This window comes from Hyaena hyaena, unplaced genomic scaffold (genome assembly GCF_003009895.1).
Source record: "Hyaena hyaena isolate Hyena2069 unplaced genomic scaffold, ASM300989v1 scaffold_80, whole genome shotgun sequence".
In the NCBI taxonomy this organism is placed as follows: domain Eukaryota; kingdom Metazoa; phylum Chordata; class Mammalia; order Carnivora; family Hyaenidae; genus Hyaena; species Hyaena hyaena.
In genome coordinates, this window is record NW_024080712.1 from 2,354,073 (window position 1) to 2,365,535 (window position 11,463).

Consider the following 11,463-nt stretch of genomic DNA (forward strand, 5'->3'; position numbering starts at 1 on the left):
CCACAGATAACCGAGTTGATGGGACTGACACAGATTCCAATCAATAAACTTCACAAGGACACTACATGCCAAGCATGCTTCAGAGTAATTTCTGAAACTCTAAGAATGAGGGAACACAACTGAGACTTCCCTAGCAAGAGCAAAACATGCTAATGCCCAGTACAGAGAACTGAGATTAGCTTACCTCCTGCAGTAGATCAGCCTGCTCAATTGCTTTAAGGACATTTTTCTTGGATGTTTCCTGAACTTCCCCTCCCAAAAGAAACTCATCCAAAATAAAATAAGCCTTCTCAAAATTAAAGATGATATCAAGTTCACACACCTGAAAAGCAAGAAAAACAAGGTTAAAACTGAAGAAAGTGAAAGACACTTACCCACTATCAGGTAATGAATAAAATCTGATCAGAACGAATCAATCTTAATTTTTTCTAAAAATGGCAGTCTTGCTAACCAAGCATCATTGATTTAGTCAGCATATTTTCCAAATCTCAAGCACTTGGAAGCACAATGCCTACAAGTCAAGTACGAAAGACCTGATTCTGGAAGCTCCCAACATGGGCAACTTAATAATTTTCTACTTACAAAAACGGGTCGTTTTAAATACATATTTCCTGGATAATGTGATTATAGCTGCTTACCAAATCTAAAGTCTATATTAAGCACTTCCAGAATATTAATTTTTGCAGCTGAACTCCTTTCCATTTCACTATTTTAAACCTCATTCTCATAACCATCATTAGATGAGTAAGGTTGGGAGGTCAAGCACTTCGGCAGCTAAGGGACTGTGCACGCTGGCAAAAGACAGTCAGCCCTTCCCTCTCCTGCAGTTACTTTCAAACAGTCAGAATTCCCAAGACAATCAAATAATAAACTTGTTATAAAAAGATTTTTTAAAAAAATACTATGGCATTCAATTTCCTAAAACAAACTACTACTCACACTGCCAAAATACTTGTCAAGTAATTCCACATAACGATGAATTATTTCCAGGGTAATTAGCTCATTGTCCTGATCCTCGATAGCACAGCAAAAATACAGACTAGCATATCTGTAACAAAAGCAAATGTGGAAAAAATTTTACCCTATAATCATGTTTTCTAAATATATTTTCACATCCTATTGTGAAAGACCCCATACTTATACACATTATTTCCCCTTTTACAATAGTGTAGATTATATTCTTCCCGTACTACAAAAGTAATGAATGCATATATAAAGTCTGAAAAGCACAGGCAAGAAAAAGAAATCAAATTACACCATCTAGAAAGAGTAACTTATTCTGCTCTTCTTCCTTTCAGGCTCCTTTCTATGACTATCCTAAAACATAGCTGGACCCAGTTATGAAATACAATGAATATAACGGTCCTAAATTGTATGAAATATGATCTTATGTTTACTTAATTAAAACAAAATGCACTGTGATTAATTCAAACTACAAGTAAACAGGGAAGAAGATAAACTTTCCGACTAAAGGACTTCTTGAAGATATTGTCAACGTGAAGCCAATGTCCTGAAACGTTTTACTGAAGTGTTAACATGCACAGAGAACACAAATCAGATATATACACTTTGAGGAGTTTTCAAAGTAAACCCACCTGTGTACCAGCACCCTGATCAAGAAACAGATTATGGAACTCCTGAATCCCCTCCCCTAGCCACTCTGGTTAACCACTTGCCACCCCAAAGGGTAACCACTATCTTGACTTCTAAGAGGAGAGAATTGTTTTTAAAAAGGAGGTTTCTAGGACTGTGGGATAAACTCCAAGAACAGAACAGCTTTGTTATTACAGAAGTTAGAGAAAAAGAACAGGAGAAAATAGACTGTCCTCAAATTTTCCAAGTTCTACCTATTAAAGTGTTGGTTATTTACCCTTGAAGAAGAATAAGATTGGAAAAGTATATATTCTCTTCCAAATTAGGATTGTAGCACATGGGACTAGATTATACTTGGCCCAAGGAAGCCAAAAGTTAAAGACAACCTTGAGGCATAGCAAACAATGACCAAGTCCTTTGAGGAGGATTAAAAGAGCATTTTCAAATGGTTTAAGTGTATTAAAGGCTTTTGAAGAAAAAAAAAAAAAAACACCTACGATGTTCTTTACAAGTCTCAGTTTAGATTGTAATTTTCACTGAGGAGCATTTAAATGATTTTTGGAAAACACAATGAGCAACTACTGCTCACAGCACTAACGGAAAATAATATACGCACACACATCATCTCAGTTTTGGAATCCAATGAATTCCTGCCATTCAGTATGAGAGTAACTAGTATTTACAGAATGCTCTATTAATATTATCAAGTTGATTAAATAAATATCAATTATTTGATCTTTCCAATAGCAAGCACTGTCATCCTTGATTGGGGGAGGGTGGGGGTGGAGGAAAAAAAAAAAACCAAGGCCCCAAGAGTATAGGGTCTGCCAAGTGGTTGCTCTGGGGCAAGAAATCTGATCTTCAGACCTCAACTCCAGGCCTTTTCCCACTCCACCTTCGGGACTCCCTTGTTATCCACAGCTTGACTTTTCTGCCATGTCCACTCTACCTTATACATTCAGTAAATTATTTAAAATGGCAGGTCTCCTACAGTCTTAGAGAGGCTTTCCAATGTGTTCATTTATTAGCATGAAGGACGTAACAGGGCACAACCTCCAACGTTAGCAAAGTGCTTCCTCTCTTTCCTACCCTATGGTTTTATCTGTTTAAGAGGTAATGGGATATTCCAATTCTCCATTCTCCCTAACCCATGCTCCCCAAATAGTTTTGAATTTGGGGGAAATTGATACAAATGACACAAATCCCTGAACTAAGAAAACTAAAAATTAAAGAAACTGGTAATAAAATGGTAGATAAAAAACACACATGAACAGTGCACATGAAGAGGGTGCTATTTAAATAATCCCATTAGAAAGAATTTACTAATAGCTTTGGGCAAAATTCCTTTTAGTCTTAATGCCGGCATTTCGACAACACTACTGTTAAGCAGCTGAATGCTTGCACCACCCTTGCTCCTCATCCACAGTAAGGCCAGTACTGCCTTCTTACAGATAAACAGCACTTAAATACGAGTCGTCCATCCTAAATTGTAGAATCACTTGGAAATACTAGTTTAAATATCACGAGGACTGGGGGTGCCTGGGTGGCTCAGTCCAGTTAAGCATCTAACTCTTGGTTTTGGCTCAGGTCATTATCTCACGGTTCTTGAGTTCTAGCCCTCCATCGGGCTCTGTGCTGACAGGCTGGGATAGTCTCTCTCAAAATAAATAAATAAACTTAAAATAAAAAAAATTTAAGTGTCACCAGGAGATGATGTGTCTAAGCATCAACCGATAATATTCTAAAAAGCCTGCAATTCTACCTAAATGTTTGCTTTCACTCAGAATGGAAAAAGAGCCATCAAAGTAAACAAATTCTTTGCTGTAGGTGAACAGCTAGTTAACAGGATTATAAGACACCACTTTACAGAAAGTTTACTGAACAGGTAACATTCACCAAGTCCTCCCTCTGGATGAGACACTAAATATTAGCTAAGGCTTTTGCATATTTTACCATTATAATCTTCACGGCTTCCAGAAAAGATACCATCATTACTTGCATTTACAGGACACCCAGGCTTAACTGAGTAATCTCCCCGGGAACATCAATTGGACTCCAAAGCCCACGTTTTATATTAAAAACAATAACCAGGAACTGTATTAAAGTAACCCTGCACCTGGCAAAAATTAAAACCAAATAAGCAATATTTTCAGAGGTTTGAAGAGGGAGTGAAGTAAATGTTGTTATGCTGATTTAGTAAGAGATTACCAAGAGAACCTGAAGCATACTCCCTATTTTTTTAACCAAATGCTTTTTAAAAAATTCAATTATGAGCTCATTTTGTTTTCTTAGTAGATATTTGTAAGTCTAAATCTGAAGTAAAATTACTAAAAGGCTAGTAAGAAAGGTATGTTTGGTTATTTTTAGCACCGTGGATTAAGGCTGACTCTAATTACTGGCACTCAGAACATCTGAAAGTGCCTATTCTTATATTCAAAACACATGACTTCTCCCCAGTCAGCTAGGTGTCAGCTGACTGTGGGTGAATGTAACTAAACTGTTCTCAATCCCACCCGCATGTCCTTAAAAATTCTTTTGTTAGTAAAGAAAATACGGTATTCTGGCAAATTCTCAAACTAGTAATTTGGATACATGTATTTTTAAATTCACTGTAAAACTTTAATCTAGTGCCTCTTCCATAGCAGGCTGCATGAAATAGGACTCATAAAAGCCTACACTGTTTGGACTTTAAGGGATCTTCAAGAGCATTTATTTCAGAGATGAGGGAAAAAAAAGGAAAAATGACTTGTTCAAAGTCACAAAACTAGCTAAGTGTGCAAACCAAGCAGAACTCAACCCCCCCCCCTCCGATTTTCAGTCTGTATTTTCAGCTATATTATCCTTACTGACCCCACCCACCCCCTCCCCAAGAGGGGGAACTGTTTGTTAAGTGAAATAGCCAGAAAAATGTGGCTGAGACAAAGGGAAGAAGGAAGACCTAAAGATCACTTGCCGATACAAACAGCGAGAGTCCTGGTTCACAATCTCTCAGAAACTAAGCGATAGTTCTTTCGCTTAAAAAGGTCTTCTCTTCCAGCTGGACTAAGGGGAAAAAATTACCTGTTTCTATCAACAAAGAATACTTCCTTAAATATAAAATATGAGGTTTTCAGTATGAAATGGGGTGGATGTGTAGAAAAACTGATTCAAAATTCTAACTTCTGGATGTGAATTTTACCTCAATAAAGCTGTTTTTTAAGTGCACCTTTTATTTATAGCCGCTTGATCCAAGTATCAGAGTCAGGTTAGATTACCCGTTATAGCCTTCATAAGAAAAAGTGGTGGCCCGACATGGGTGGACTGAACGCTGTGTGCAGGAATACTAACGAGTGCTTTCTTTTCTTCTGTTTAACAGACCATTGCCTTCTGCTGCAGGAATCTCGATTCCTGGATTATGGATTCCCTTGCTGGTATTTTCCTCCTCCACACGGGGGACTCCTTCCCCTATCTAAAAATAAGCTTAAGTCACACCTTTTTAAAAACCCTGTTTCCGCCTCCTGTATCTATGGGGGGTTACCACCTCTTCCTATCTTCATAGCAAAGATCCCCAAATAGTTTACACTTGCTGTTTAAAAGTCTCCACCTCTTCATACTTTGCCCCATTTCTTCGAGACTTCTGTTCCTATTTCACTGAAAATGTTCTCACAAATGGCATTTTATGAACTCTCACTGTAAAACCTAATAGATTCTTTATTCGTTTTAACTGTTTTTGCAATTTTGGCACTGGTGACTTAATCTTCAAAACTCTCTCCCTTCCCCGATGTTACTGATTCTATACTTACCCTATACTACACTCCCTTTGCTCGCCCTTTGAATGCTGGTGATCTAACACTTTATGCCTCATTCCCCCCCTCACACACACACACACACACACACGCCCCGACTTCCACGCCCAGCCCGAGAAAACTAGGCATATTCAAATGGAAGTCATACAGGCATCTTAAAGTCAACATGTCTGCTACCTCATATTTACCCATCAGCTGAACCAGAAATGTGGAATCACTGGCCTCCCCCCTTTAGCAGTGACCAAGTCTTCTAAAACTTACCTCATAGTAACAGCTCTTTCCACCTGCTGTGCCCACAGCAGCTGTCTTCCTTCAGTGCCTCATTATAATGCAGTCTCCTTAAGAGATCCCTCAGGTGCCAGCCTCAGCGCTCCCCCTACCCATTCTCCCATTACAAGGACCTTTTAAGAAATGCGTCTGTGTTTTGTTTTTTTCAAAATTTTAATGTTTTTACTTATTTCTGAGAGAGAGAGACAGCTTGAGCAGGGGAGGGTCAGAGAGAGAGGAGACCCACAATCTGAAACACGCTCCAGGCTCTGAGCGGTCAGCACAAAGCCCGACGTGGGGCTCAAACCCACGAACCGTGAGATCATGACCTGAGCCGAAGTCAGACGCTTAACTGACTGAGCCACCCAGGTGCCCCTTTCTCATCTCCATTTAAAACCTTTGCCTCCACGCTTAATATTTCAGTTCTAGCCCCCATGTCAGTCACTAACTAGAAGGTGACCTTGGACAAGTAAAGTCTCCCAAATTCTTCTTTTATAAAATTGAAGTTTAATCAACAGTAGCCATTTTAGGGGCACCTGGGTGGTTCAGTTGGTTAAGTGTCCAACTTCGGCTCATGACATGATCTCGCAATTCGTGAGTTCGGGGCCTGCGCTGACAGATCAGAGCCTGGAGGCTGCTTCAGATTCTTTGTCACCCTCTCTCTCTGCCCCTTCCCTGCTCGCACTGTGTGTCTTTCTCTCTCAAAAATAAACATTAAAAAAAAAAAATAGTAGCTTTAAAGTTCATGAACCATCTCCTATGCAGAGGGTACAGGCCAAGTGAGCAGGGGCTTGAAATCCCAGTCCTGATTTCATGAGAGCACTCCACTTCCACCTGTCACGTTTAGGGTTCTAACTCTGGGGCAACAAGCTTTTTAACTTTTTTGACTAGATCTTTCCAAGACCTCTCTCAGCTCTAAAATGCTATGATTTTTCTCAACAAGTACTAAACGAAACACTGGATACAAAATCACCCAAAGATGACTAAATTTATTCTATTGGAAAGAGGAGTCTACGGTATTTAAAACATTCTTAATGTCCTATAATCTCCATTACTTCTTCTGCCATCTCCCTGACCAAAAAACAAAAACAAAAAAACAAAAAAAAAAAACCATCCATACCTAGAGTGGAATAAAGGAAATGGAGATAAAATCCAGACTTCAACCCTCCTTGCAGCCCATACTTGTTAGTTCCCTGCACACACTTCCCTACAGAAGATCATTTTTGATATGCAGAAACACTCATCTTAAATACAGTAAATTATTTGTAAGGGAGAGGAAAAGAGAACAAGGTAATTATATTTCTTTTAACCTGATTAGCCCAATCTTGAGAAATGTATTTTAAGGTATTAAAAAACTTTCAGATATTAATAAAGACATATATATATATATTTTTTTAAAGCTTAGTGTTCAGGGGACCCTGGGTGGCTGGTTAAGCATCTGACTTTGGCTCAGGTCATGATCTCGAGGTTTGCAAGTTTGAGCCTTGCATCGGGCTCTCTGCTGTCACCGCAGATCCTGCTTTGGATCCTCTGCGGCCCCCCCCCCCCCCCCCCCCCCCCCCCCCCCCCCCCGCTCATGCTCGTTTGTGCTCTCTCACACTCTAAAAAAGAAATATACTTTAAAAAATATACAATAAAAGCTTAGTGTTTAAAGCCAATGTGTGAGACATTTTGCAACATCAAAAACTGAAACATCTATTCTTCCCCAAATTATCAGATCTAATTACACCTCCACCACCACCACCACCACAAGTCTACTTCAAATTAGGAAACACTAGTAACAAAGAGATCTTGCATATATACAGTTTCAAAACATCTATTTGACTGAAATGGTCTATGCATCCAACGTGTCGTGTTCATAAGATTCTAAAAGTAAGAAAAAAGGCATGTCAGTTATCAGTCATTACTATATAGATCTTCAAGAAGGGGGTGGAGGGAAAAGGCTTGTTTAAATCAAGAGAATTCCTCACACCATTTAAAATACGACCCTATTTTCACCTGCAAAGAAATAAACTCACTGAATTTTTCTAAAAAGATGATTAAGTAGTAACAATCATTTACGCCTTTAATTACATCATTAGTTTTGAATCGACTTTCCTGATTTTATCTTTTTGCCTGGGCAATCAATCAAAATGGCAGTTATTTTAAAAATACAAAGCTTTAACTTAAACCTTTTTTATCTAAATCATTATTAATCATTATTTATAAATGTCATCTCTCAAAAGTCTGGGATTACCACTTTATAAATGACCAAACATTTGATTCTACCATTTCAGCTTTCTGATAAAGAAAAATTATACCTTTTGTAAACAATCTTCAGATCTCGCCACTCAAGAAAGCTGCACATTTTCGGTTTCCGTGCTAAAACGGTTTGAACAAGTTCTCTTGTGATCTTTTTCTTTTCTTTGTCTGATAGTGGGACATACCATTTCTGCAGTCGAAGCTTTCCCTGACGACTAAAAAGCAACATAAACTGCATCTGTTAAGATAAATAGAACCAAGATTAAATGCAACACTTTGATTCAGTAGAGATTAAGATGACATGTTTCACAGAGAAGCTTTGGGGGCAGGGCCTTTAACTGACAAATGATTAGCAGCCGTCAGTATTTCTATGCCAGTTAAAATAGCAGGAAATTCTTGTAGGAAGATCTTCCCACCAGATGCAAATATCCCCACCCCATCCTTTTCCACTTAAGTTTGGAGAATAGTTGGGGGGGGGGGGGGAAGAGCAGGTAAAAAGCCGGAGTGAAAATTTTGAGGAAAAGAAAGATACTTCTTGCAATTTAAGAAACTACTGTCTACCAGGGCTATACATTTCACATTCGCTGTATGCTGCAAAAGAGAATTGTTGACATCAACTGGTTTAGATACATTTAAAAGAAACAGCAGATCTGCTACTGTTTTTCACCTTGAGGCTGTTCCAGTTCCAGACTGAATTACTTGTGGACAGACTGCTATCACTTAGAATGGCCCCTTCAGTTTATGCTTACATATTTTAAGGAAAACAAAAGATCTAAAATATTAACCCAGAGAAAACCCCATAAATGCATTTTTCCCAATAAAACCCTGATTTTTAAGTATTTCTTCTCATCTTCACTTTTTAAATTTTCCAGCATATATATGCACATAATCAAGTGGGTTAATGTCATGATAGGACAGAGATTATAACCTTTAAAAAGCCAAAATAAGAGGTACACACATGCAGAGACATTACCCGAAATACTTGATTTAGAACAATTAAAAATGCATCTACAGATGGAGCGGATGCTGAATTTTGGTGTATTTTACTTAAACTATTTTGTATACATGTATTTGGAATCTCGAATTGGTTAATTTGTTTACATGTTTCATTTTCAAGGAAAGCTGCTTGTACTTCAAGTGGTCTTCTCATCGGCAAACAGGTAAGCACTGTTTATACAAAAGTAATTTAAAGGTAGAATTCAGACAAGGTTTTTTTCCCCCTAGTAACTATTTTAAGTTCCTTTAACAGCTCTACTACAAGATTCCAGTCGGATTCTTAACATGCACCGCACCATCTTCAATTTGAATATGGGGTGGGGAAATTTACACAACCAATTTAGAATAAAATGGGCTCTAAATTTCCCTAAGAAATTAGTGACGCTTTTCGTACGAATCCAAACGGGCATCAACAAGATAGACACTTAGCCATTTATGATGCGGCAATTTAACTTTAATAAAGTTAAAATTGGTTTATTACACCTCACTTCAATCCTTCCCTGGCACAAAACGAACGAACGACGTTCTTGCTATCGAAGTTCCCCCCCATACGAGTCCTGTTAAGATAGCGGCGTTCGAAGGGGGACAGCAAGTAAAGCATCTGCTGGACAACGGGTTTAACGCAAACCCGCTACCAGAACTTTGAGAATTACACCAGACCCCTATTCAGACCCTGACGACCTGGAAGGGTGGGGGCTTGCTTTCGAAAAGGGTAGGCGCGCAAGGCTGTCTGTATCCCCTCCCTACCACTTCACAGAACAAATAAATAATTCCCTCTTTAAAATAATTACGTGCGGACATGGGACAATACCCGGTTGCGAAGCACAAGTATTCCTTCCCTCTGGTTAAAAACTAATGCTTTGATTTGGCCGCAAATCACAGGGCACCCCAATTCCTCGAGATTGGTACTAAAAACAATAGGCTCGGCCGCGGAGCGGGCGCAGGGCCAGCGTTCCTCCGTCCGGCCGTCTCCGACGCCTCCCCGCCGCCCCGCGGGGCCGCACTCCATCACTGACCGAGCCCGAGCGAGGTGACAGGCTACGAGCGGGGCAGACAATGGCATTCGCCGCCGCGCAGGGGGCGCCAAGGGTCCTCGGCCGCCCCGGGCCGCGAGCCCCTCCCGAAAATGCCCCGCAAAACTTGAGGTGATTCCCGAACCACAGGTGCCGCGGGCCCCCCGCATCCTCGGGGCGCGGGGCGGAGTGGAGAGGGGCGCGGACGCCGAGAGAAGTGAGTTGCCGGCGCGGCGCCCCACTGGGGGGCCGGCGGCCAGACACGGGGTGGGGTCGTCGGGGCGCGCGCGGGGCGGCGGAGGGCGCGCCCAACCCTCCCTCTCGCCTCCACGTCCCCGACGCCCCCGCTCGCCCCCCGGGACTTACGGCGGCCGCGGACCGCGGGCGCGGCGTGGCTCGGCCGGCGGCGGCGGCGGCGGCGGCGGCGGCGGCGGCGGCGGCGGCGGCGGCGGCGGCGGCGGCGGGGAAGCCCCTGTCGCCGGGCTGAGGAGGAGAAGCCGTGTTGCCGCGGGGAGGAGACCCAGTTGGCAGAGGGAAGGCTTAGGAGGCGAGGGGAGGGCGAGCCGACAGACCCCGCCCCATGGGCCGGACGAGGGAGGAGCCGGGGTTGCGGCGAGCGGAGGGGCGGGCTGGGCGACGCGCGGGAAGCACCTCGACAGTTGCCAACAGCGCCGGAGGCAGCCCAGGTGATCGCACTCCAAGAGAGCCGATTGGCCGCCTCTCTACCGAGAGGGGTGGTCCCGGCCGGAAGTCAGGCCACGTGACCCGGAAGCGGCTTCTGCCAAGGCCTGCGCGCCTGCGCGCTCATGCGCGTACCTTCGGACCTCGGGCGGGTGGCTGCCTCGGCTTTCCAGTGGTGGGAGGACGGGGTTCTGAGGTGCCCTTTGTCGACCCCGCTGTGCGGGGCAGGGAAGGTCAGGATCGCGAAGAGCCAAGTTTGAGCTCCGATAACTCGCCGTGCCCAAAGAGGGTGGGGCGGGGAGGCGTCATTGCGGGTGATGATGGTGAGGGGAGAGAGGGAGCGCTGCACCTCCGGGGAAAACAAGTCAGCTCTGTAGAGGAGCTCGTGCACGCGTTCAGAGGGCCTTTTGCAATTATCCTGCCTCCAGACTGCCTGGAATCTGGCCCGTCTTCCCCGTTGCACGGCTACAGCCCTAGACACCTTTCGCCCCAAGCTGTGCGAGTGTCTTTTCCCTGGGCTTGTCTCGCCAGTCCTCAGTGCCGCGGACCTGATGAATTACTGTCCGTTCTCTGCCGAAAAGCCCAAACAGCATCTCGTCTTTGAGACCCCACTTCCTTCACACGGACTCGCGCCCCCCGCCCCCAAAGCCGTCTGTGTTCCAGTTTAGCCTTGCTGAAGACTGGCCCTGCCTGGCATGCGCTTCCTCTCAAATGTTACGTCTCCTATGAAGCCTCACCCTCAGACCCCGTAAGAACGAATCCCTCTTTCACCCACATGTTCATTAGCCTCTCTGTTTAGCACATCTTGAATTTTACTCATTTTGCATCCCCACGTGTCCATTTGCCTCTATTCAGCGCAGTTTGAATTTTCTTCATTTTGCGTCCCA

At 43.0% G+C, this 11,463-nt stretch overlaps 1 protein-coding gene across 4 annotated transcripts in view; it reads right to left on the reverse strand.

The window, feature by feature from the left end:
• AP1S2 (adaptor related protein complex 1 subunit sigma 2) overlaps positions 1-10,618 on the reverse strand; it is a 29,252-nt gene extending 18,634 nt beyond the window's left edge. For 2 of the 4 annotated variants that reach the window (XM_039233940.1, XM_039233941.1), the window contains exons 1-4: positions 10,262-10,321; positions 7,946-8,124; positions 940-1,048; positions 185-322 (exon numbers count right to left, since the gene is read on the reverse strand). In XM_039233940.1, the coding sequence (XP_039089871.1) occupies positions 185-322; positions 940-1,048; positions 7,946-8,124 (426 nt within the window). In that variant the 5' untranslated portion in view covers positions 10,262-10,321. Of the gene's footprint in view, positions 1-184; positions 323-939; positions 1,049-7,945; positions 8,125-10,261; positions 10,327-10,359; positions 10,426-10,546 lie in introns of those variants that run through there. The other 2 variants (XM_039233942.1, XM_039233939.1) reach the window with 2 other exon arrangements.
• Between the last annotated feature and the right edge of the window lie 845 nt (positions 10,619-11,463).